The sequence below is a fragment of the Arvicola amphibius genome, chromosome 4 (genome assembly GCF_903992535.2).
Source record: "Arvicola amphibius chromosome 4, mArvAmp1.2, whole genome shotgun sequence".
NCBI classification, from domain to species: Eukaryota; Metazoa; Chordata; class Mammalia; order Rodentia; family Cricetidae; genus Arvicola; species Arvicola amphibius.
In genome coordinates this window covers 6,849,699-6,876,820 of record NC_052050.1, presented here as the reverse complement: position 1 = coordinate 6,876,820, position 27,122 = coordinate 6,849,699, and the positions used below count along the sequence as shown (strand labels likewise).

The 27,122-nt window shown below is 47.0% G+C and overlaps 2 protein-coding genes across 2 annotated transcripts; both read right to left on the bottom strand.

The window, feature by feature from the left end:
* Nucleotides 1–5,450: 5,450 nt before the first annotated feature.
* LOC119813177 (CMRF-35-like molecule 4) lies at nucleotides 5,451–10,172 on the bottom strand. Its single transcript, XM_038328342.1, has 4 exons — nucleotides 10,112–10,172; nucleotides 9,015–9,389; nucleotides 6,990–7,110; nucleotides 5,451–5,760 (listed from the first exon to the last, which is right to left on the bottom strand). Exons 1-4 carry the CDS (start codon nucleotides 10,170–10,172, stop codon nucleotides 5,613–5,615), a joined length of 705 nt encoding a protein of 234 aa, XP_038184270.1. The 3' UTR covers nucleotides 5,451–5,612.
* A 4,354-nt stretch (nucleotides 10,173–14,526) lies between these two features.
* Cd300ld (CD300 molecule like family member d) lies at nucleotides 14,527–26,982 on the bottom strand. The gene is given in 6 exon segments (XM_042054856.1): nucleotides 14,527–14,697; nucleotides 17,565–17,830; nucleotides 19,021–19,136; nucleotides 20,905–21,019; nucleotides 21,909–22,247; nucleotides 26,928–26,982. Coding segments are annotated over 6 exon segments (1,044 nt in total). The 5' UTR covers nucleotides 26,965–26,982.
* Between the last annotated feature and the right edge of the window lie 140 nt (nucleotides 26,983–27,122).

The following is a 27,122-nucleotide window of genomic DNA, read 5'->3' as shown; positions in this document are numbered from 1 at the left end:
TGTATTTCAAGGATGTGTTGACCTCACAGTGGAAGCCAGGAAATGTGCTACATTGCAGAAATGGTATTGTTCTTGTTTTGACAGGAGAAGGAAATTTATGGATACCATCAAAATTAATAAAGATTAGGTTTGAAAAAATAAATTTCTTGAGAAAAGAAATGATGGCTTATCCACAGAGGTGACAACCATACAGGTTAGGTAAGGAAATCATATAGAGTTGGGTCAGGATTCTGCTCTTGTCTTTGCAGGAAAATACTGGTCTTCAGAAAGTCAAGAGACCCTGGACATCTAGATGTCTAAAGAGGAAAAGATAATTATCCAGATTGGACCAACAAGCAAAGAGAATTATCACTTGTGATAGTTGCAGTTTCTTTCCTCTCATGACTTGGCCAAGCCATTTCTAATAGAAGACTTAGATTCCTTAAAATAGAATAATTATTACAACCTTTAGCATATGTTTCTTGATGGATATTATTTATGCTGGTTGTAATTCTAATTTTTATATTTGATATTTGTTCTTATTGTATATAGTTTGGTATTAGGTTTAAAACATTTTATTTAGACAAGAGGGAGAGGTTCTGTGGGAACTCCTTCAGTCAATAGCTTTTAAGATACCAGCCCACTTGGGCATGGTCTCTTATACTATAAATACAGCAGTAAAGCTTGTGTGCTCTCCCTCGACTGTTGGATTCGGTTCCTGTTCCCTGCTTTTACAGAAGACTGTAATCTGTGAGTCTGTCCCTAAATAAAGAACCTTTTATTATACTCAATTCTGAGCTTGTGAGGGACTACTTTAGAACATCATTTACAGGTGTGTAGAGAAGGTTGAATGAGGATGTTGGCAGTTCTAAATCTCTAGGCTGAAGTCTACATTCTGTTCTACTCATAGATAGGCAACTACCACCATTGTCATCAGAGAGCCTTTATCCAGTAACTGGTGGAAACAGATCTAGAGATCCACAGTCATGCACTGGATCCAGCTTGGGGGACCCTGCTGAAGAGAAGGAGGAAGGATTTCATGAGCCAGGGGGAATAAGGACATCACAAGGGAATCTACAGAAACAACTAACCTGGATTCATAGGAGCTCACAGAATCTAGACCAACAGCCAGGGAGCTTACATTAGACAGACCTAGGCCTTTCACATATAAGTAACAGTTGTGTAGCTTGGTCTACTTGTGGGATTCCTAGCAGTGATAGCAGGGGCCATCTCTAACACTTTGGCTGGCTTTGGGAACCTATTCCTCATACTGGGTTACCTTTTCCAGCCTTAATACAAGAGGAGGAGCTTAGTCCTACCTCAACTTGACATGTTATGCTTTGTTGTTATCCATGGAGGACCTGCCCTTTCTGGACAAAAACGCAGGAGGAGAGGATGGGAGGGGTAGATATAAGGTAGGAAGAAATGAGACGTGAGGAGGTTGGGGAACTGAGGTCAAGATGTAAAACAAATGAATAAATTTAATTTTTAAAAAATGCTCCTCATTTGGCCCTTGGGAGCTCAGTCCAGTGCTCCAACGTGTCTCTATCTCCATCCAACATCAGATGAAGGTTCTATGGTGATATGCAAGATAATCATCAGTGTGGCTATAGTAATGGGCCAGTTCAGGCCCCCTCTCCTCAGCTGCTCAAGGAGCAAGCTGGGGACATCTCCTTGGACACCTGGGAACCCCTCTAAAGTCCAATCAAATGGCTCCCTTAATTAATATACTTTCCTGATTCCATATCCACTCTTCCTCCATCCCAACTGTCCCATTCCCCCAAGCTCTCCCCATCCCCCCTTTTCACTTCTTTCTCCCCATCTCCCCTTACCCCCATCCTGCCCCCACCCCAAGCTCTCAATTATTGCCTGGCAATCTTGTCTACTTCCAATATCCCGGAGGATAACTATATGTTTTTCTTTGGGTTCAGACAGAGATCCACGTTGGAGCACTGGACTGAGCTCCCAAGGTCCAAATGAGGAGCAGAAGGAGGGAGAACATGAGCAAGGAAGTCAGGACCATGAGGGGTGCATCCATTCACCGAGACAATGGGACTGATCTAATGGGAGCTCACCAAGGCCAACTGGACTGGGACAGATGGAGCATGTGATCAAACCGGACTCTCTGAACGTGGCTGATGAGGAGGGCTGACTGAGAAGCCAAGGACAATGGCACTGGGTTTTGATTCTACTGTATGTACTGGCTTTGTGGGAACCTAGTCTGTTTGGATCCTCACCTTCCTAGATCTGGATGGATAGGGGAGGAACTTGGACTTCCCACAGGGCAGGGAACCCTGACTGCTCCTTGGACTGCAGAGGGAGGGGAGGAGGGTCAGGGGGAGGGGAAGGGAAATAAGAGGAGGGGAGGAGGTGAAAATTTGTAAAATTATATAATTTAATAAAAAATTAAATTAAAAAATATTAAAAAAAATTAAATTAGAAAAATGCTCAATGAATAAAAGATTGAGAACCACACTGCCATCTACTGGCTGTATGTGCTTAGAACACCCAGACTCAAGGTGAGGGAAGACTGAGCCTGACAGATAATAGGAGTTTTAACAAATTTGCAGCTGGGACATTAAACTGCTACAGAAAAGGATCTCAGTCTAGGGCCATCTCATAGCTTATTGTAAGGACAAGACATGATGGTGTGACACAACATAGGCTCCCGTCATGAGACAGGCAGAAGAGTTTTATCTGCCCTGCTGACTGGTCTCCACCTCATCCCTGCTGGCCCATCTGTGCACCGTACTTAGGTCAGTCCCTATTCCTGCTGGGGACACCATATGTCCCCAGGCATGTATCCACATGTATGAAGTCTCCAACCTCTAGTCAGTGCTCATAGATTAGCTTCTGAGGTTCTGCACAGACTAACAGACACGCTCTATTTTTGTTCACAATAATTTAAGGGAAATTTGTTTTCTGTGTAAGTTCCACTGTGGGTGCTCTGTCCTTGGTCCAGAATCCATATTTTGATGGCTTCATCTCTCTCTGGGCTCTAGGTAATTGAACAAGAAATCCCAAATAAATGACAATTCATGAGCTCCAATGTGAAATAGAAAGCTACAAAACTCAGTTCTGTTGGTTATCAGTCTAGCAAAACCAAACAAAACTAAACAAAACAAAAAAGACGGCGAGACCCTGTCTCAAGGGTCTAAGTGATAGAGTGAGACAGTTCTATGACCTCTTCATGCTCACGTGAGTACACGGGTGCCTGCACACACATAGACACACACAGAAGACATGAGGAGGAGTAAACAAATATATAGGTAGATACTTTAATACTTTTTAAAAGTTGGAAGCTGGGTGGTGCTGGTGCACGCCTTTAATCCCAGCACTCAAGAGGCAGAGGCAGGTGGATCTCTATGCGTTCAAGGCCAGCCTAGTCTATAGATCGAGTTCCAGGACAGACTCCAAAACTACACAGAGAAACCCTGTCTGGAAAAAAAAACACAAAAAATGGAACAAATAAGAGGCAATTAATGGCCTTTTTATACACAATATAAAACATAAACTTTAAAAGAAATGTAAAAGAATTGTGTGCCAACAAAGATTAAAATGTTTAGGTCAGGGAGGTGCGTAAAGGGCTTGTCATGTAACCATGAGGACCTGAGTTCAGGTTCTCAGCTCCTATATGCAACCTGGGTACAGTGAGTTTCATTTGTAACTTCAGCACTGGAGGTGGGGGAAGCAGAGCCAGGGGATCCCAATGTAGACTTTTCAGAAAGACTCCTTCCTTTTCGAAGTTTTTTTTTTTTTTATTTTACATGTATGAGCGTTTTGCTGTCTGTCTGTATGTGCTCCGTGTAAGTGTAATGCCCACAGAGGCCAGAAGGAGGCGTTGGATCCCTCGAGCTGGGTTCTGAGACACCTGGTGTGGATGCTAAGAACTGAACTTAGATCCTCCGCAGGAGCAGCCTCTACTTTGAACCAGGGAACCATCTCTCTAGCTCACAAGGGATTTTGTTTTTTAGGAGTTTGATTGTCTAGCCCCAAGATGTACATAGAAGGTGACCCAACTATTGTTTACAGAGACTTCCTGATGTCCAAGAAAACAGACATGACATCAAGATTGAGACTGAAGCTCTACCAAGGACACTGTTCAGAGTGAGAAATCAGACAAACTAAACAAACCAGAGTAGCCAGGGGGAAAATCCAAGCGTATCCAAAAATCAGTGTCTTCTTCAAATTGGCTGGCATTGCAGGGCACTAGGAAGATGTGGGCAGTGTTAAACTGAGAGAAAGAAATATTGATTATTAGTTCAGTCTTGATGGGAAAAAAATCAATAAAAGGCAGACACGGTGGCTCACACCTTTAATCCTGGCACTCAGGAGGTAGAGACAGGTGGGTTTCTGCGAGTTCCAGGTTAGCCTGGTCTCTATAGTTTCAGGGTATCTGGGAGGCTATAGTGCATCTCTGTGTCCTCTTGCTTGTTCTGCATGCCAGGCTTTGCGTTTACTCCTGAACGCTGAGCAAAATGAGCGAAACATATTCATCCGGGCATGGTGGTGCAGATGAGTCTCTGTGAGTTCGAGGCCAGCTTGATCTACACCGTGAGTTCTGGACCAGGGCTCCATGTGAGACCTGATCTCAAAATAAGTATGGTTCTGTCTTTCTAACTATCAGAAACAGAAACCCTAAACAGTATACGCCTGGGAAACCCATATGCATGCATATGCCAGAGCCGTAAAGCCAGCAGATAGAATATACCAGAATGAGGTTGTCACTGAGGAAAGGAAAAAGCAGGAACGCGATACAGACACAGCGATCATCAGTACGAACCATGTTCTATTACCGGATCTGGAGAAGGACACAATGCCAAGAATATTTCCACATGAGGCGTTGTCACCGTATTGGATAACGTGTCAAACCGACCTCCAAACATCTACGTCTATATCCTTTGATTAGATTGTCCTCAGCCTTGGTCAGAGAAGTTGTGGTCTAAGTGCTGAGAATATGTGACTATTTAGTGCTCAGCCCAAATGGGACATCTGTATCAAACCTCCACCCCATCCCAAGGCACCCCATCCTACTACAAGGTACCCCCACTCTACCCCCAGGCACCCAGACCCTACACAAGTCACCCCCATCCTACCCCAACCACCCCACTATACCCCAAAGAGAAGGAACATTATGGACGGAAGAGGGAGAGGAAAGAACTTGACAGCCATAGGAGAGGGGGAGAGGCTGTGAGATGCTGTGTTCCAGCTGTGCCACGGCCACTGCACTCACGACACTGCAGCTGCGGTCACCTGCACAGCACCAGGACAGCAAGGTCAGTGAGCATCCCAGCAGGCGGCACTGACTGGACTCAGTGGTTAGGAAAAGAAGAAGAATGGAAATAGGGGACAGACCATGAAGGGGGAGGGAACACCTGCCCGAGGGAGTGGGAGGGTGGGGTTGGAGGTGGATATGATAGAGTTAGGGTGTACATGTGTGAAATTATCTAAGAATAAATAAAGATACTCTATTAAAACGTATATGTATTTATTAGGCACATTCTTTCATGTGTTTGGCACAGCACAAAGACTCTTCTAAGACATCTCAGAGTTTTCTCAGCAGCACAGATTGTCCTCTGCCACCAGGGGAGCTGCGTGCGGTGACATGGACAGGACTTCACTGTCACCAGACGTCACTGATTCTCATAACCGGGGCGATGCCGCTTCTCCCCAGAGCACCTCTGAGGTCTGTGCACCCAGAGGACCGCACTGAGCATGCTCAGGAGCAGGGGCAGCTCCAGAAAGACCAGGAGCTGGAAGTAGATGCTGCTCAGCAGGGACCTGTGGGGGACAAGGTCACAATAAATTGCCTTCCCAGAATGCAGCTCTGGTGCTCTTTACCCTACCTGTCTCTTTCACCCAGGAGTGTGTCCACGTGCTCTTTTCAGGGACAAGAGACCCCCCCTACCCAGTCAGCCAGTGTGACTGATTGCCTTGAACTGTGGGCCTGACCCACTCTCTAGGCCAACCCCATGGACCTCTATTCCCAAAGCCTGTAACAAGGCAGGCGTGCCTCCCCACCGAGGCCCCAGCTCTCCTTTAACTTGAGTCTCCCTATCTCCTCCTAGTGGCAGTTATTTTGTTATTTTGTCATTTGGTTTTGGTTTTTGAAACAAAGTCTCTCTATTATGTAGCCCTCGCTGTCCTGGAACTTATAATGTAGACCAGGCTGGCCTTGAACTCACAGAGTTCCACCTGCCTCTGCCTCCCAAACACTGGGATTAAAGGCTTGTGCTAGCACACCTGGTGTCTGTATTTATTCTAATTAGTTAATTAGTTAATTTAGTTGTATGTGTGTATGTTCATCTGTGCATATGAGGTGCACATGTGTGTGCATGTATGTGGAGACAGGAGGATCACCTTGGAAGCCATTTCTCAAGACTCATCACCTTGTTATGTTTGTTTTGAGACAGGTCTCACTGTGTAGCTCTGGCTAGAATGGAATTTGCTGTGTAGTCCAGGCTGGTCTTAAGCTCAGAGATTGGTAACTTTGCCTCCCAAGTGTAGGGATTAATGGCAGGAGCCACCATGCCTGGTCCATCTCTCTTGTTTTCTGACAGGATCTCTCAGTGGCCTGGAGCTTGCCAAGTAGGCTAAGCTGGCTGACCAGCGAGTCTCAGGCATCCTCCTTTCTCCACCTCCAGAGAGCTCAGGTATTGTAAGAGTATACCACCATACCTGACATGTGTGTAGTGTGGCTCGAACTCAGATCCTTGTATTTGCAAGACGAGCACTTTACCAGCAGAGCTGTCTCCCCAGGCTCTGGATGTGTTTATGTGGTAACCTCTGGACAGACTAACTCCGTCTCAGCAGGTCTGTGTCTGGGTGTCATTGCTGTGCTCCAGTCTTTAGATGAGCAATTACCACTCACAAGACACCCCACCCCCAGGTCAGTGTGGGATGGGGAGATGCAGGAGATGCCCAAGGAGGGGATGCAAACCTTCCCCCTCCACCCTTTCAGCATTACCCCCTCCCAACAATCCAGAGACCTCAAGGATATGGCCCCTCACCGAGGTTGTAGGCTGGGACCAGGAGTTGTGTTCTCTGTGGTAACGCTGGGCTGAGTGTGCACTGGTGAGGATGTGGGAGACCCCACAGTGTTTGTTCTGTCCTCAGGCACAGAGCCTGTGTTAGGAGTAAAGGATGGAAACACAGGACAGTCTCAGTGACTGCCACTCCATCTCCTACCCACTGAAGCCTCTGCAGCTCTGCTTCACACAGGACCCTAGGAACATGGTTGACAGCTGTTCCACAGCCTGCAGGCCGATGACCACAAAAGGCCTGGCCGGGGCCTCCCTTCCCATGGTGCATTGTGGCTGGTTGGCACCTTCACACTTGAGGCCAGCCATCCTACAGAGGAGAGTTTAAGTGTCAGTGTCATGACACGTGTTACCAGGTCCCAGCTGGCCTCAGTCCCACCTTTGCCTCCTTGTCTTCCACCCTTGTGGGGACAGACACAGAGGGGTGGACCCTGTCTGTCTGGCCCACTCATTCCCACACTGTCAGCCAGACAGCCCACTGGGCAGTCATCTCTGAGGCATGTCCAGATGGAAAGTTCTAGAAAGGCAGATGCTTGAAGGACCCTGTGGAGAGTGGCCTCTACTGCAGAGAACTAGTAATACCAGTGGATTTGGTTCTGCACTCCTCAGTGTGAACCCACAGAGGATGCTGGAGGGAAGTTTATGTGAGGGCGAAACCAACACTGAGAACCAGAACAGGAAGCTGGGTGTGGGGTGCCAGTGTGGGAGAGGCAGAGTCAGGAAGATCGGTCATTCAAGACGAATCTCAACTACACAGTGAGTTTGTGGCCAACCTGGGCTACACAAACCCTCTTTCAGAAAAGATAAAAATCTGGGAATAACAGTGCGGTTCTTTCTCTGAAAAGAAAAAGAAACTGGAAATAGCAGAGCGGATCAGCCATTCAGCCCTTGCCACCACTGTATCCTTAAACAGATGTGCTAATTTGGGTTCTATGAACAAGACAGCCTCTGTTAGTGGACAATAGATTACAGGCATGGAGAACATTGGGACCAAAGTAGCTGAGACCTGGCTTCCATTTCCCTTGACTCTCTGCCTGAAAAAGGGAACTTTTGGGGGATTCTCTGAGTTTCTCCCTGCAGGACATTGTTCCTGGGAAATGGGGACACAGAGGAACTTGGAGGGGTTGAATGGGTTCCTCAGGGATCAAGAACCCCGATACACAATCTAGGCTCCTTTTGTGTCTCTGGGACCTCTCAGAAGCCCCAGAACCACTGTGATGAAGTTGGTCCCTCAGGCTCTCCATGGAAGGGAGGTGTCCACTCAGTCCCAGGCCAGAGCAGCCCTTGACGGAGGGGAGCAGATGTGCTGGGGTACTGTTCCCACATGGGGATGGGGAGCGGACCAAATGAGACCTGGGAGAGAGGACTTGCCTCCTATCGGGGCAGGAAGTCACAAAGAACCAGGCATTCATGGCCTTTCTCTTGAAAGGTTTGGGCTTGAGACTGTCACATGGGACACAGAGATTCTCCAACAGGGACTGATGAGACATCTCAGTGGGTAAAAACCTATGTTTGCCAAGCTCAGTGACCTGAGTTTGAACACCAGGACCTATGGTATAGGAAGGAAAACTATGTGCCAGAAGTTCTCCGATTGACACACAGCACTGGCAAATCTAAACAAATAGGTAGGCAGGCAGGCAGGCAGGCAGGTAGGTATATAAGTAGATAGATCGATAGATAGATAGATAGATAGACAGACAGACAGATAGACAGACAGATGATAGATAGATAGATAGATAGATAGATAGATAGATAGATAGATAGATAGACAGACAGACAGATAGATAGATGTTACAAAAAGAGAGGTTCTAAGAACTCATTTTTCTCATTGGTGAACATATGCTATCACACCCCACCCCTGCTCTCACAATGGCACAAGTGGACTCACACTCCCTGTGTCTGAGTCACTGATTCACCATGCTCACCATGCTATTGTATCTGGATTCCTTCTTTCATGAGGGAATGACAGACCAGGACTCAGGATGCCCTAACATGAAGGGGGCTTACCTGGGACCACGGACACCACAACCTTGAAGGAGGAAACAATTCCCAAGGAGGGATTATGCTCCCTCGAGAAGCCAATGATAAACGGTACATCCACTCCACACTTGTAGGTGCCTGCATCCTCCAGGGCGAGGTTCTCCAAGGTCACCGTGAAGGTGAGGGTGGCTGAATGGTCCCTGATGGACACTCGGTCACTCCTAGCTTCTTTTGAGCCTCTGGTCCAGACAATCACTTTACATCGTTGAAGCAAGTGTCTGCACCAATATTTGACCTTGCTCTTGTATTTCTCCCCATACTGACACTGCACACTCAGGGATTCCCCCACGGCGTCTGTCACGGTGCTGGGGCCACGCAGAGGGACACAGCCTGGAAAACACAAGCCACAGTTCTGCACCCTCACAGCTGGATGGGGGTCAGGCCTTCCTTGGTCAGGTCTTAGAGAGTGCTCTGGTCTGGAGGAAGCAATGAGAAAGGAGACAGGCTTTGTCAGACCCAGGAGCAAGGGCTGAGGTGAGCACCTATATTGTCCAGAGAAAGGAAGGACCCAGCAGGAAACAACACTGTGTGTGTGTGTGTGTGTGTGTGTGTGTGTGTGTGTGTGTGTGAGCATGTGCACATGCATGTGTGTCACAGTGAGAAAGAGAAACCAAGAGAGAGAGAGAGAGAGAGAGAGAGAGAGAGAGAGAGAGAGATTTTACCTATGTACATATATGTGTGTATGTCTCTGTGGGTGGTACTTGTGCCTCTGTGTGAATGAGTTCTTGTATGTGTTTGGTATGCACACATGTCTGCATACATATGTCTGCACAGTAGAGATTGTGTGGTTTTCGGCAATGACTTCGCAGCTAACCCTCTCAGCAGGTCCTGACTGTCTCAGGTGTGGCTGACATCATTGTACTGAGCCTGACTGCACCTGTGAGGCCAGGCTGGCCACTCCTGCCCACTCCCACTTTCTGCCTTTTCTCTAAGCCCCATCTTCCTCTGCTGGCTGCTCTTTCTCACCTCCCATCCCCCATATCATGCTTTCTCACTTACACCAGGAGATCCCCTTTCAAAGCTGAAAGCCCCCACCCTGTCCCTGTGCTCACCTAGGACCTGCAGGAGGAGCAGAGCTGAAGGCAGCCACACTCCCAACACCCTCGGGGTCATTTCTTCAGCTCAGATGTCTCCTGCACCCACACCAAGACCAAGAGAGGAAAAGGGGTGTATCCTTCTGGAAAGCACAATGTTCATGTGCCTAGTTCTCCTTTCTGGCCTATGCTTCCTGGTCCCATGTGAGGCTCCAGGTGAACCAGTACAGGAAGTGCTCTGAAGATGCTCCAGGTCCCAGGGACACTGGTCCCTATCACTGCTATCACATCCATGGTCATGGACTGAGGATGCCACCTGTCCCCCAACCCTCAGCTAAGGGCTTCACAACCTTCCCACTCCTGGCAGAGCTCTGGAGAGCATTTCCTTTTCTCAGGTTGCCCAACCTCTGTGACACGTCACTTCCTGAGTGGACTTGAGAGCTGACCATCTTCTCTTGCTCCATCTCTGTGAGTGTAGAGGATCCATGGCCTTTGCTTAGCGAAGCCCACACTGTGCCTGTGTCATTCACTGTGAATGGGAAGTTCAAGGGACAGTTCTGATGGATGCCTGGCCAGTGTCCTCTTCTCACCTTGGGTCTTGTTAAACCTCCAGAGTGGTAAATATGGATGGTAAACGCATTGTCATGCCTTCATACAGACACGATGTGCGCAGGAATTCCCCCGAGGGGACTTGCACAGTGTTGGGAAAGAGCAGAATGAGGGGCCCTGGGAAAGATAAGTTCTAGTTCTGACTTCTCACGTGGGCCAGGCTTGAGGCTCCCCAGGGTCGGATCCTAAGGTGACCTCCATTTTAGAGGAGGCTGAGGAGGGGCACTGCCTTTGCCAGACCCAGGAGCTGAGATTGATGGGCAAGGAAATAAAGGGATAGGGAGAGAATGTTTCCATGGAAACAGGGAAGATTTGGGGTAGGGTAGCTACATTCTGTATATGTGATGTGTGTATGTTTTTACATATGTGTTTGGATGTGTTATGTGCACACGCGCGTGAGAGAGAGAGGGAGCAACCAAGACATCATTCATATTGTATTGTTACAAGAAAATATCCCTACAGACATGCCCACTTGTCCAATCTGATGGGGGCAATTGCTCAATACGGGTTCTTTCTTCCTGGAGTCTCTAGTTTGTATCAAGTTGACGAAAACTTACTAGGCATTGTCTGTCTGTCTGCTGTTATCTTTCTAGTCTTTTCTTATTTTCTTCTTTTCTTCCTTTCCAGAGGCCTTATATTAGTTATTTTTATCATTATTACTGTAACAAAATATTTTTCTTGATTGTAAATTGATATGGAGGGGCTCAGGCCACCATGTGTGATGCCATGCCTGGGTAGATGGCCCTGGCTTCTATAAGAAAGCAGGCTGAGCAAGCCATGTAGAGCAAGCCAGTAAGCACTGTTCCCCGTGGCCTCTGCTTCAGCTCCTGCCTCCAGGTTCCTGCTGAATTCCTGCATGCTTCCTTCAAAACAGACTGTGACATGGAAGCCAAATTAAACCTTTCCTCCCAGCAAGGTGGCTTTGGTCAGTGTCTTATCACAGCAACATGAAACAGACTAGAATAGCGGATGGAATGGATGATGGATGGATGGATGAATAGGCCAGACAGACAGATGGATCTGCTTATCACATCCCTTGACTCACACACAAGGTGCCTTTTCCCTACTTGTACTTGACCAAGACTCTTAGCTCATGATTCAGTTTCTTCCTGTATCTTGGTCCCCTTTCCTCATCACCTCCTTTTTTTTTCTAGACAGGGTTTCTCTGTTGTAGCTCTGACTGTCCTGGAACTCTCTCTGTAGACCAGGCTGGCCTCGAACTCAGAGAGTTCTCCCTTCTCTGTCAAGTGCTGGGATTAAAGGTGTGTGCTTCCACTGCCTGACTCATTTCATGATTTCTTAAAAACTGTTTTTATTGAGCTATATTTTTCTCCATTCCTCTCCCTTCTTCTCCCCTCCCCTTCTGCCCTCTCCCATGATCTCCACGCTCCCAATTTACTCAGGAGATCCTGTCTTTTTCTATTTCCCATGTAGATTAGATCCATGTATGTCTCTCTTAGGGTCCTCATTGGAGTCTAGGTTCTCTAGGATTATAAATTGTAATCTGGTTTTTCTTTGATTTCTGTCTAAAAGTCACTTATGAGTGAGTATATAATATATTTGTGTTTTTGGGTTTGGGTTACCTCACTCAATATGTTCCCTAGATCCATCCATTTGCTTGCAAATTTCAAGATGTCATTTTTTCCATTGTGTAGTATTCCATTCTGTAAATGTCCCACATTTTCTTTATCCATTCTTCAGTTGAGGAGCATTTAGGTTGTTTTCAAATTCTGGCTATTACAAATAATGATGCTATGAACATAGCTGAGTTGAAAAAACAGTTCATGGTTTTTAAGTAGATTATTTGGCTACCATTCTATAGTATTTTCCTTCCTGTAGGCCGCAGATGAGAAGCCATGTCAGAGAAGACTTGCATGGCCACCCTACATCACACTTCAGCTGGTTTGGCTCCTTGTGACAGGAAGTAAACTCCACAAGGGCAGCCACTCCACCTTTTTGTTTATACCTGGGCTTGGCACTTACTAGGCTCTTAATAAATATGTGTTCAATACTAAAGGAATTACTTAGAGAGACTTCACAATTCTGAGTGGGTTTGGAATCCTTAATCATCCCCTTTTCATTACTAATTGGTATGGTGAGTTTTGATACACGATGAAGAGTGTCTCTCCTTGTCAAAAACCATGCCAGGGACTGGAGAGATGGCTCAGTGGTTAAGTTGTTACTCTTCCAGAGGACCTGGGTTCCATTCCCAGCACCCACATCGAGGCTCACAGCCATCCTCAACTCCAGTTTCAGGGAAGCTGTTACCCTCCTCTTGCCTCTGCGTGGCACTGGGCATGCCCATGGTGCACAGACATGCATGCAGTCAAATGACCCACACACCCGGAATAAATGAATACACAAATAGAATGAAAGTACAAAGGTGCTGTTCTCACAGAGGACCTGAGCTCGGGGCCCAGCACCCACCCCAGGGGGCTCAGAACCACTTGACCTCCGGCTCTAGGGAATCTGCACCCTTTTCTGGGTTCCATAGACACCTGCACACACATGTGCACGCCCACATACAGACGCACATATTCAAAATGATAATAATAGTAAATATTGTTTAAAAACACATGCCAGGAACTGGAAAGATGGCTCAGCAGTTAAAGGTTCCTGCTGCTCTCCCTCAGGGCCAGGTTTGGTTCCCAGCTGCTCACAACCATCTATAACTCCAGCTCCAGGGGATCCTCTGACTTCTTCTAGCATCTGTGGGCAGCAGGCTCACACATAGTACACAGACAAACGTACATATAAAGCCATACATCACATAAAATAAGAATTTTAATGACAAGAATAAGCTCATGCCAGGGTCACCTGGCAGCATCCTAGCTGCATTCTCAGGGCTCCCGTGATGCTCTGGCTCCAGAATCTGTCTCCCCACCCCGTCCCCTACATGTGGCACCAACTGCTCATTTGTCATGTGTCTGAGCGCTGACCCACTTCAGTTTGACATTGGGAAGAAGCTGAAGCATGTAAGAAAAGGCGGAGGAAGGATTGGAAAAAGAAAGGTAATGAGTGGAATGACTCGCGTAAACAAAAGCCAGCACCCTGAGTTCTATCCCTGAAACCCAAGAAAAGGATGAGGAAGCCGGGCGGTGGTGGTGCACGCCTTTAATCCCAGCACTCGGGAGGCAGAGGCAGGCGGATCTCTGTGAGTTCGAGGCCAGCCTGGTCTACAAGAGCTAGTTCCAGGACAGGCTCTAAAAAAGCTGCAGAGAAATCCTGTCTCGAAAAACCAAAAAAAAAAAAAAAAAAAAAAAAAGAGGATGAGGAGAGAGCCGATTTTATAGCATTGCTCTCTGAGCTCCACATTTGTGCCATGGCATGCCATGCCATACATGCATATATAGGTGTGTGTGCACACCGTTACACACACACACACACTGACCCCCACACTTGCGCTATGGCATACCCACACACGCATGCATATGTAGGTGTGTGTGCACACCATTATACACACACACACACACACACATCTCCATACTTGTGCCATGGCATTCCCAAACACACATATGTTGGTGCGTTTGCACACCACTACACACACACTGACCCCCACACTTGCACTATGGCATGCCCACACATGCATGCATATGTAGGTGTGTGTGCACACCATTATATACACACACACACACACACACACACCTCCATACTTGTGCCATGGCATTCCTAAACACACATATGTCGGTGTGTTTGCACACCACTACACATACTTACATTAACCTCCACACTTGTGCCATGCCATCCCCACACATGCATATGTAGGTGTGTGTGTGCACACCATTACACACACACACACACACACACACACACACACAATTTTTTTAGGACAAGATTCCAAGGTGAATCAGATAGGCTGTGGATGATCTTTGCTGAGGTCTGGAGAGACGGCTGTTTGTAGACAAAGGAAGCCATGAGTGGGAGGCAGGACCTGTAGCTGCCACCAGTTCTTCTCCTTTTCGGCCCCCAGGTAGTACTTCTGTGGCCTTGGAGACCTGGAACCAAAGGGCTCAAATAGGAGTCAGAGAAAGTCTGTTCTAGAGTCCAGGGAGAAGAAACATGCCAGGTGAGGTTGGGGGGCGGGAAATGACCAGACCCTGTCCCACAAGAAATTACCCCAAGTGTTCAAAATTTGGTGGGGCTGACTTCTTGGGGGTCCTTACCAAGAGTCTACCAGTGCAGACAGTGATGAAGTTTTACATAGTATGGGGTCTGAGCTAATTTGTTATGTTGGAACTTTGATGGTGTCCTCATAGAATGGGCAAAGACATAAAGCAGACTTATGGAGGAGTGTCTATGTGTCACTTTCATTATTAATAAAGAAACTGCCTTGGCCCTTTAAGAGACAGAAAATTAGGTAGGCAGAGTAGACAGAACAGAATTGTGGGAGAAAGGAAGCAGAGTGGGGGAGATGCTTCAGGCCGTTGCCATATGCAGTCGCCATGCTTCTCCTCTCCGAGATGGATGCAGGTTAAGATCTCTCCTGGTAAGCCACCCCTCGTGGTGCTATATAAATTGCTAAATATGGGTTAAAGCAAGATATGAGAATCAACCAATAAGAAGCTACAGATAACGGGCCAGGGGCCAGGCAGTATTTAAATGAATACAGTTTCCGTGTAATTATTTTGGGTAAAGCTAGCCAGGTGGCGGGACGCAGCCCCGCTGCTCCTTCTACAGCAGACTGGTCAAAATACAAACGTTTAGTGGACAGAACCAGCTGTGCAGGCTGTGAGGCAGAGGAAGCAGCTAGACTTGGGACCGTAGACCTCAGCTACCCCTAACTGTGTAGCAAGTTGCTTCTGGTTGCCTCTGATGTGAGTGGCAAAGAAGATGGATTAGTGGGCTGAGCGGTTTCTTCAGGATCTGTTTGTGCCAGGTCAGGAGTGTTTGAGGGAGATGAGAGTGTAGGGAATGTGTTAAAGCTGTGGAATTGCAGACATATCCTGACTTATCGAGAAGCCAGGAAACACTTAGAGCCACAATAGGACCGCTCTGGAAGGGTAGAGCCGCAATAGGACAGCTTTTCTCCCGGAGAACTGCTACAGCTGAGCTCTGCACTGTTACAGCTGAGCTCTGCTCTGTTCTCTTAAGAGAAGATCCTAGCAGAGCTATGGGCTTCTTCTCCCACCCAAGATGTTACTCCTTTTGCTAACACTCTGCTAAAGAGGTAGCCCCTGCAGAAATGCAACAGTCTCCTCCAGCTCCTGCTAAAAGTTGCTATTTTTTCTGCTATGCCTTGCTCAGCGGCCCCCCCAGTGAGAATCTCAGCAAGGATTTTTGGCTTATTTCCCTAAGGGACATCGAAGGCAGGTTCTTCTATTCTGCACCAGCCAATGAAGATTGTCAACTAAGACTCTTTTGAAAAGAAATTTATTTGGGAAGGAGGAGTCCAGGAGAGTTTCTGAGTAGCAACTTCTTCCAGGGAGAGATAAATGGCAGCCCCTCATTGAACAGGAAGAGAGGCTTATAGGGCTTCTTAAAGGTGGCATTTTCCCAAGGAGAAGGTTAGTTTTTCCCTGCTCAGGGATTGGTTAGTTTAGCTGGTCAGGGGCAGAGATGGCTCTGACTTCATGGCCAAACTGTGTTTCTTTCTCTGGTCCTTTCTAGCTTTTTTACTTAGGAGCAGGGCATATTTCTTTCACTGGCTCTGATTCTAGAGACAAAGTGTGTTTCTTTGGCACTGATTTCAGAGTCAGGGCATGTTTCTATGGTCCTGTGTTCAAGAATGAAGATGTTTCTTTCCCTGGCTCAGATCTCAGATACAGGGTGTGTTTCTTTCACTGGCTCTGGGTTCAGAATTAGGGTGCTCAGTGATTGGTTGGTTTCCTGCCCCAGTTGTCCTTTTTACCCTCCAGGGAGAGTGTCCACCTCACATTTCTGCTCAGGGACATCTATCCCGGAAGACTTGAGAAAAGCTCTATCTCCATAGCCTGAGCAGAGTCCTGGCAATCTCCGCACCACCGCAGACTTTCCAGGGCTCCAGCCACAGACAATCACAGCAGAAGAGGAGAAAAAGTGCCATGCCCACGGACCCTCTAAGATGGCAAAACTGCGTCATGGTGAAAGTTGGCCAACAAGGCAACAAGTTGAGTAACGAGAAAAGGAGAAGCTGTGCAGGCAATGAATCCACACAAATCGGAAGGGCGGGGGACTAACCCACGGGGGCTGTTTGCAGAAGGGAAATAAGTGTCACACATGTAAAACATGCTGTGCTGACAAAGTCCGCAGCGAAAGAAGAAGGCGGGGACACTCAGATGAGACGCTCTTCCCTCTCTAAATTTTTCTTATATTATTTAAAAAAAAATTCTCGTACAGCTTCACAAGTATATACAACGAATTTTGGTGATTTTCAGCACTGTTACCCTTCCTCATCTCCTTTCCTGTTCCTACCTCTTTCTTTCTTTTTACCCTCTCTTTTAAACAAGGTTTTTCTATGTAGCCCTGGCTGTCCTGGACCTCACCGAGTTTCTCTATGTAGTCATGGAACTCACTCTGTAGACCAGGCTGGCCTCGAACTCAGAGATCTGCCTGCCTCTGTTGGGATTAAAGGAGTGTGCCACCAGCTCCTTCTAAAGGACCATTTGCCAATCTCTTGAGTACATGTTCTTTCTCTCTCTGTGTGTCTGTGTGTGTGTGTGTCTGTCTGTCTGTCTCTGTCTCTCTCTGTCTGTCTCTCTGTATCTCTGTGTCTGTGTCTCTCTCTCTCTCTCTCTCTCTCTCTCTCTCTCTCTCTCTCTCTCTCTCTCTCTCTCTCTCTCTCTGTGTGTGTGTGTGTGTGTGTGTATGTTTTCCATTGAATTTAGTTAGGACTGCTTGTCTGAATGTGGACTGAAGGCGAATTACTGGAACATGGGCAACTGACCAGCAGCCACACCACTGAAACAAATGAAAAGCCTCCTCTTGACAAAGGCAGACTCCCTAGAGGTCCAACCCATGTTGTCAAGGAGAAGATGCCAACACGGGGGTCTCTTCCCACACAAAGTGCTAAGCGTGAGTTAGGGCTGTGGGCATCAGAGCCTGAGTGGATGAGAAGACTCCATGTTGTGGGCGTGGCACTCAGCTGAGGCTGGAGAGCTGGGAACAACTGTTTTCTACCTGAGCATTTGCCACTGAAGTTTTCAGCCTCCTCTGTGGAGTTTAACCAGGTCTTTCTCATTTGGAAACTTGTATTTGGACGGTGTCTGGTACTCACACACTGAATAGATGCTTCTGATGGAACAGAAGGAAAACGGAATGACCTGGTTCAGAGGCCGGCCCTAGAGGGGGAACAGCAGCCTTCACCAGTTAACTCCCCATTTGGTCTCACTGGGTGGAGAACACTTCAGGGACCATGACTGAGCTACGCCATGGGAACCCCACTAGGCGGCACAGAGACTCAGTCTTGGAATGCTTGGAATGCACGAAGTCACTGGTTGTGTTGACTGTAAAGAAAATACAACATGTTCTATCTGTAAGGCACAGACATCCAATATGACAGTTGCCAAATTTTATGCCATGAGTTGAAGCTGTATTTCCCAGAGAGTTGTTCAAACAATGGCTGGTGGCCCACAGACTTGGGATGACATGTGTCCTGAAGGAACTGGCGCCCTAAGAAGAAACATGACCTTTCTTTGTATTCTCTACTTCCCTGCAGACCATCAGAGGAAGAAAGGCCCAGGCAGGCACAGTAGGATGTTCTGAGAGAGGGAGAACCTGAGGGGTTCCAAACCTCAGCTTTTCATGCTGTAGGAGTGGGGAGCAGTCTGAGGGTGAGCCCACAGTACCCCAGAGTCCTGGTACTGCTGACCACAGTCATTGCTTAATGGAAATATTCTTTTCTAGGATGGGAGATGGCTCAGTCGATAAAATGTTTATCTTCCTCGCAAGGACAAGGACATGAGTTTAATCATCACAACCCATGGTTTTTTTGTGTTTAGTGTGTGTGTGTGTGTGTGTGTGTGTACATGTGTGTGTGTGTGTGTGTTAAAGCTGAGGCACTTGTGTGTGCTTAGGATGGCAAGATAGGAAATGGAGGCAGATAGGTCCCTGGAGTTCCCTGCTAGCTAGCCTGGCCTACTTGGCAAAGGTACAGGCCATCGAGAGACCCTGTCTCAAACAATAGTGGGATGACACCTGAATTTGTCCTCTCCATACACACATGTACCTACAATGTGTAAACACACACATACATACATACATACATACATACATACATACATACATACATACACACCAGAGAGAGAAAAAGAAAGAGAGGGGAGATTATTTCCTATGTACAGGGAGGTATTTCCCTCTGTTCGCGGCATCAGAACTCTGGACCTTCCCCAGGCTGACTTCACCTTCCCCAGAGCACCTCTGAGGTCTGTTCACCTAGAGGACAGCACTGAGCATGCTCAGGATCAGAGGCAGCTCCAGAAAGACCAGGAAGTTGAAGTAGATGCTGCTCATCACGAACCTGCAGGAAACGAAGGAGACAGAAAGTAAGAAGTCACCTGGCACAGAGGTCTCAGTCTTCCTTGTGTTTCTACCTCATCCTTCAATGGCCAGATAAGGACAAGCCTGGGGTGCTACTAGGATGGGCTCCCTGCAAAGGCATGGCTGCTCATGCTGCCTGCAGGCTAACCTCCTGCCCAGGGGAGCTTTGCCTGGTGTCCCTCAATTCCATTTGACCACTGTCCTCTCTATTTGCCTGGTCTCCCAGAAGTCCTCATCTAGTCTTCATTCCAGCCAGGCTGAGGGCTTCCCTGCTCCCTGAACTTTTGAGCTCGGCTTCTGCTACATTCTTCACCTGGATGATCCTGCCAAACCTTATCACTGTGTGGGAGCTGATATACATCTCAGTGGTCTGGGAGCACACTACATCTTGAAATGGTTCACAGTTGCAACCGCTCTGTCACATGAATTTACATTGGTATTTACAGTACATTGTGTTCCTTTTATTATATCCCTTGAGACCAAAGACCCTGACAATAATGATCCCTTCTTCTCCACCTCTCTGTCATCCTCATCCCCTTCCCAGGTGTCCATCTTCCTCCTTGGACCATATTTGGTTTCTCCTTTGGACCAGCATCAGGCCATCCTCAGCTCATGGAAAGTATCTATGGCTGCAGGTCCTCTGTGAATCTCAGGTTAGCACAAACGTGTTCCTGGAAGAGCTGCCACTTGGCACACCATGCATCAAGTGTCCTGACATGTCCCCCAGGACTGCGCTCTGTGCGTGCTCCACACTCTCTTGGACTCTACATTTCTGGAGCCTTGTATACCCTCTGTCTCTCCATGGCTAACACTCCATCGACTTGCAAAACAAACTAGCAGAAATACTTCCAAAGCACCAGGAGAGAAAGAAAATTTTAAAACTAATCCTCAAGAGAAGCTACAAGGTAGGAATGTTTTGAGGCATGTTTGTTCACCTTAAGATTTACTAGGCAGAAAGAACACAGTAGAAGGAAGAGAGCAATGACCTCTGCCTTGTCTTTAGGGGGAAGTGGAGGCTTGTGGTTTAGCTGTGTCATTGACCTGGAGACTTGACCCCACCAGGCTGGGATGGAATTATGCCGAGGTAGCTGTATGGCGCTGGGTGTTGCTCTGGACACCTTCAGGAGTGACAAGCATCACGCTGACACAGCACGGTCCTCAGTTTCCCATGCTCCTCCTCTGTGCTTCATGGACCCCCACCCTGGCTCTTGGCAGAGTTTGCATTGGAACAATGGGATTTATTTAATGGGCTGTAGACAGATGGTGGTTAGAGAGGAATCTCTTCTAACTCAGAGAAGACCAACTGTTGTCTGTCCTGTTTTGTGGGGAACACATGGGGAGACACCAAGTACCAGGCTCAGTCTCTTCTGCCACTCAGATGAAGATGCTGCCTTCCTGTAGCTGAGGCTTAGAAGGGAAGTCTTGGTAAACTAAAAGGTAAAAGGATTGAGGAGCTCACCTCAGGCTTTGTCATGAGAATACAGTCACCTGAGTGTCTCTATAAGATAGTTACTGAGTCTAGCAAATAAAATTACAAAATGACCAGGCCAATCTGGTATTCAGATAAGCAACTTTTTAAAAATGATAAATATAGCCATGTAATGCTGGGATACATTAGGCTAGAAATTAACTGTTTTGTGGATTCTAGGAGTCCTGGGCATCTTGTGTTTTGTCTGGAAGCTCTCCCAGGCAAGACGCCATAAGGACACCCCAGTGGGAAAGAGCTGCCAGGGTCCAGCTCCGCTTACCAGGTGAGGGTGCTGGTTTGAATCTCTCCATGGTTGGCAATGCTCTCCCTGGTTGACGGTGCGGATGTCAGAACTGGAGCCATGGTTGTTAATATTACAGTTGAAGTTTCTGGGGCTAAAGATATGGACGTAAACAAGGGTCACTCCTCCTGAGGTCAGCCCAGCTCTGGGCATGGCCTACAGCTTTTCCCACTAGGAATTAAATAGCTTTCTCTGTAGTCACCACCCAAAGCTTTACAATAATTCCTTTATAAACAAAGATGATGTAGAGGCAGAGCAGCAGCCCCCCTTCAACACTCGCTTCCTCGGGGCTTACTCATCACTGTCTGGTGTGTAATAAAGCAGAAAAACCTCAGTTTTGCATGTTTCATGTATTTTTTGAAAATCTTTATTTATATGTGGATGGGTGTTTGCTTGCCCATGACTATGTGCACCATGTGACTGCGGTGACCATGGAGACCAGAAGAGGCCATCAGATCCCCTGGGACTGGAGTTGAAGATGGCTGCGAGTTTCCCTAAGATGCTGAGCACTAAGCCCAGTTCTGGTAAAGTAGCCAGTGCTCTTAACCACTGAGCCATCTCTCCACCCCAATTTTGTCTCTTTTCCTGATTGTAGTTGTTTAAACAGACACAAATCTGATCCTCATGACTCTATCTTGACCAGAAATGGAGTTTCTGTGGTTTCAATTATTATTTCTTGTTAAAGGGGTAGAGGTTAGGGGGGGTGGGGCGGTCTCAGGATGGGAGTTTAGCCCAGGGGTAGAGCGCTTGGCTAGCACACATGAGGCTCTGAGTTCAGTTCCCAGATCTGTACAAGTGAGAACATGCAAGGCACACATGTGGGGGCGGGAAGACAAGGCCTCCCCACCTCACCTTGTATCCCGGTAGAAAACAGGATCAATAGAGTAGACTGTGTTTACTTTCTCCAGTCAGATTTTACAGCAATGAATGCAAGGTCCCTGATTCCTCACACCGGCCATGATATTCTGGAATTTTTTCCTTACCTAGGTCAATAGTTATATTAACTTTAAATTTCGGATCCGATGCAAATCTCTCAATTGCACACCAGTAAATGTCAGTATCGCTTATCCTCAGCTCCTCCATGGTCACTGTCACGATGAAGTCTGTCTGGTTGTCCCTGATGGACACACGGTCCTTCTTCACCAACTGCTCCATATCCGTTTTAACCAGAATCTCACATGTTTTCCAATCAGTTCCTTGGCACCAGTACTTCTGGTAATTCTTCCAGGAGGAGTCATAAGGGCACTGCACAGTCAAGGAGCCCTGCTCCTGACCGCTCACCATGTTTGGACCTATGATTGCATCCTGAGCAATGGAGCAGCCTGGAAAATACAAACCCATGGACCACTGATCTCCCACTCCAAGGGTAGGGCACAGTGCCAGTTCCAAAGAGAGACACAACTCAGCAACAACAGTCATTAAAGGGCTACCCCTTTCCCAAGATCATCCTCTTGGTCAAATTCTCAAAACTTGGCAGAAGAGCCTAGTTACGGGTCACAGAAGTTAAAACGGTGACACAGAGCAATCATGGCTTCCTGCCATCCACCCTCTTCATGCTGTAATGCCCAATAAAAGTACATCTCAAAGGATCCTTTTTGCAACCATCTTTGTGTTTCCCTGGAGCAGAGGAAGTATCAGAAGACCTTGTCCACAGGACATGATCCTGCCTTCATTTCAGTACCCATGACCCTCAAGAGGTCCATCTGAAGAACCACATCCTATGGCCATGCAGAGGCCACCTCAGGTAGTCCAGCAGTCTCCAAGGGTTCTGTAGGCAACCACCCTGTATGAATGCATTGAAAGTTGACCTAAATGACCCCAACCACTTGGATCTCTGTGTGGTACAGAGCCCACAGCACATAGACCCTGTTCTCTCTTTCAGCTCCGTGTAAATCTGAGTTCCAAAGCTACCAGTAAGGGCTACAGAGGCAGCTCGATAGGTGGGGAGCTTACATAGCATGCAGAACACCAATCAATAACAAAAACCTGCTTTAAAATGTTAAAAGAAGAGCTTCAGAGTATTGGCTTCAACAACAACAACATATGTTCCCAATGGCAGAGGTAAAAAAACAAAAATCGCTAAATGTAATTATTTCAAACTAAAAGGACTCAACCAATAGAGTGAAGAGACACCTTCCAGCAGGGGAGAACATCTTTTCAGACTTTGCATCTGACAGGAGGTCAATTTCCAGACTATATGAGCACAAATTCAGCTCAAAGAGTCTGACGGCAATCATAATCCTATTGAAAATGATCAGCTGAGGGGCTGAGGAGAGGGGGTTGCCAATGAAACACCTGCCGTGTAAGCTGATACATGAAGAACCCGAGTTTGTGTCCCTAGCATCCATGTACAAAGTCAGGAGTGACGGCATCCCCGCAGCCCAACCCAGAGGTGGTCAGAGGAGACAGGGGATCCTGAAAGCTCCATGGCCATCCAAGACAGCTTCAATTTCAGCGAGGAACCATATCTCAAAAAATAAAGGCGGGAGTAGGGCATGATGGTACATACTTCAATTGCAGCATCCAGGTGGCAGAGGCAGGCAGATCTCTGTGAGTTCAAGGCCAGCCTGGTTTACATAAAGAGTTGTAGGACAGCCAGAGCAGTGTAGTGAAACCCTACGTCAAAAATGAAGTTATATTAAAAAGGGGGGCAATTAAAGAATGACACCCAATTTCTTGACCTCAGGCTTTCATATGCATGCATACCCGTGTGCAGGTGCGCCTGCAAGCACGCATGCTCATACTCACACACACATGAGCAATGAACGGAGCACACAGTTCTCAGGAGATCTTGTCTATTTCCCCTTCCCAGGGGAATCTATGTATGTGTCTCTTAGGGTTCTCTCTGTTACTTAGCTTCTCTGGGGTCATGGACTATATGCTCGTTATCCTTTGCTTTACAGCTATATCCACTTATGAGTTTGTATATATCATGATCATCTTTCTAGGTCTGGGTTACCTCACTCAGGATGTTTTTTTCTAGTTTCATCCATTTGCATGCAAATTTCGAGATGTCTTTGTTTTTTTTTTTTTTTTTTACCACTGAGTAGTACTCCACTGTGTAAATGCAGCACATTTTCTTTATCCATTCTTCGATTGAGGGACATCTAGGTTGTTTCCAGGTTTTGGTTATCACAACTAATGCTGCTATGAACATAGTTGAACAATTGTCCTTGTAGTATGACCAAGCATCCTTTGGGTATATGCCCAACAGTGGTATTACTGGTCTTGAGGTAAGTTGATTTCCAGTATTCTGAGAAACCATCATACTAATTTCGAAAGTGGTTGTGCAAGTTTGCACTCCTACCAACAATGGAGGCGTGGGAGCACACAGTTCTCAGAGGAGATACACGTGGTCAATAAATGCACAGAGAAATGCTCTATTTCACTGTCAGGGAGATAGATGCAAATCAGAACCATAGAGAGCCATCATCATCATCCCCCCGCCAGAACGGCTATTACCAAAAGGACAAAATATAACAACCGTAGAAGTGCATGTGGGACAGGGAGTCTCACACGCTGTGCATTGTGATGTAAATGAGAGACCTGTGGGAAACAGTATGGAAGTGCTCAGAGAAGCATAGAACTGCCACACAACACAGTAACTGCTGGGGGTGGGGGGTATAGCCTGTGCTGGTTACTTTCGTCAACTTGACACCATCTGGGGGCATGCAGAAAGACAACGCCTCTCTCGTCTTTTTCTACTTCCCATGTAAATTAGATCTATGTATGTCTCTCTTAGTGTCCTAAAGACAAGATCTCCTGAGTAAATTGGGATCATGGGGACCTTGGGGGAGGGCTGAAGGGGAGGGGAGAGGAGCAGAGAAAAATGTAGAGCTCAATAAAATCAATTAAAAGAAAAGAAAAATGCCTCTCTATCAGGTTGGCCCGTAGACATGTCTGAGGAACATTTTTTTGATATGGGAAGGTCTAGCCTACTGTGGGTGACGTCACCCCTGTAGTATAAGAGAGCAGGCTGAACAAGCCATGGGGCATAAACCAGGAAGCAGCACTGCTCCAGGGTCTCTGCCTTCTCCTCCCCAGCCTTTCTTCACCATGGTCTGTATCTATCAGAGCAATAGAAAGCAAGCACACAGCCCAGAGGGCGAAGTGAGCATGCTGAAGAGACATCCTGCCTTGTGCTTCCTGCAGCAGTGTTCACAGTAGCCATGGCACAGCATCGGCCTAGATGTGGACGGATGGCTAGGAAAGTGTGCTATAGAAATGCAGTGTGTTGGGACTAATTAAGTCCTGGCCTTCAGCTGCTCTTCCCTGTCTAGAGCCTTCTAATTGAAGTTACTAAAAGTTGTGCTTTACCTAGAGGATCAGAGGATAGGATTTTCACCTGCTGGCCATTGACTGCAGGGTATTTAAGCCTCCATAGTGCTATTAAAGAGGGGCTTTTTGGTACCAGTGTTGGAAAGTCTGTGTGTCAGTCTGTCTCTGCGTGTGTATTCTCAACCTCCAGCCCTTTGCCCAAAGCTCGCGAACTGGGTTCTAGCGCATAGAGCGCAGACGGGGCCGCGGTGCGCGGCAGCAGTGGAATAGCACTGTAGAAGGATTGAATTCCGTCATTGCAGCCCACAGATGGAATTGGAGGAAGTGAAATAAATCGGACACAGAAAGAGGCTACCACACAGTTTTATTTATATGTGGAAGCTAGAACGTTATTCTCTGGGGCTAGGGACATGGGGAGGTGGACAGGTCAGCGAAGTGTTTGTTGCATAAGCAGGAGACCTGAGTTTGGATCCCCAGAACACAGGGGCAAGTCCAGATGATGTGAGATGTGTCTGTAGCCATAAGAGCTGGGGAGTTAGCGACAGGAAGATCCCTGGGGATCACTGGCCACATAGACTGAGTTGATAAGCTCCAGATTCAGAGGGAAACCCCGTCTCAACACACAAGTTCGAGAGCGATAAAGGTACCCAATGATTATCTCTGGTTTCCACATATACATATATATGTGTTGCAGGGTGAGGGGCCGCTAATTTGTCCCGGTCGCCCAGCTAGCTTAGCCCCGAAACAACCACACAGAAACTATATTAATTAAATAACTGCTTGGCCCATTAGCTCTAACTTTTTATTGGCTAACTCTTACATATTAGTTTAACCCATTTCTATTACTCTGTGTATCACCACACGGCAGTGGCTTACCAGGTAAAATTGTAACCGGCATCCTACTCAGGCTGAGGAGCCATGGCTTCTCTCCCTGACTCTGCTTTCTTCCCCTCAGAATTCCGTTCTGTCCCCCCCCCGCCCCCCGCCTAGCTCTGTTCCCCTATAGCTCTGCTATAGGCCCAAAGAAGTTCCTTTATTAACCAATGAGAGCAACAAATAGAAGGACCTCCTACACCATATGTGTACCGACCCACACATATGTACCTGAGCACACACATACACACATGCATTCACCTCACAGACACATTTTTTTTTCAAAAGGAGAAAAAGTTGACTTCAGAGAAGTAGTGAACAGAATATAGACTAGAGAAGATACCAAATGCTTCTAGTACAAAGAAATGACCAATGCTTATGACAGAGGCCAGCTACCATGATCTGACTGCCACGTCCTGTACACACACGTGCAAATGCCACATGGTACTGCAGTGATGTTTTATTTGTATTTTAATAAATAAAGCTTGCATGAAGGTCAGAAAAGCAAAACAGTCAGCCACTGGCTTTTACTTCTATCTCAGTCTGTAATGGCGATCATGCCTCCAGGAATTCTCAGGATGAGATTGTGTGTGAGAGCTGTCTCCTCCAGTCTTATATTCCTCTCTAGGGCTGGAATTAAAGGTGTGTGTCACCATTGCCTGGTCTATAAGGCTGACCAGTAGGGCTGTTTTACTCTCTGATCTTCAGGCAAGATTTATTTATTAAAATACAAATGAAGTATCACTACATTGCACCCTATCAGTTTCTTTTTGCTTTTTGAGACAGGTCTCCCTATGTAGACCAGACTGTCCTTGAACTCACTGTGACGTCTTAAAGCCCCAGCTACTTACTTGCGAGGAAGAGGAGCAGAGCAGCAAGCAGCCACATGATCCTGTCTTCTCTCCTGTCCTTAGTGATGACAGAAACTAACACCCTGCAAGAACTTGAAACTCAGCTTGAATTTCCTTTCATTATTCACTTCCTTGACAATTTCTCAATTTTACATATTTCAAAAAAGAGGATTTGAAAAGATCAAGTCCTTGCAT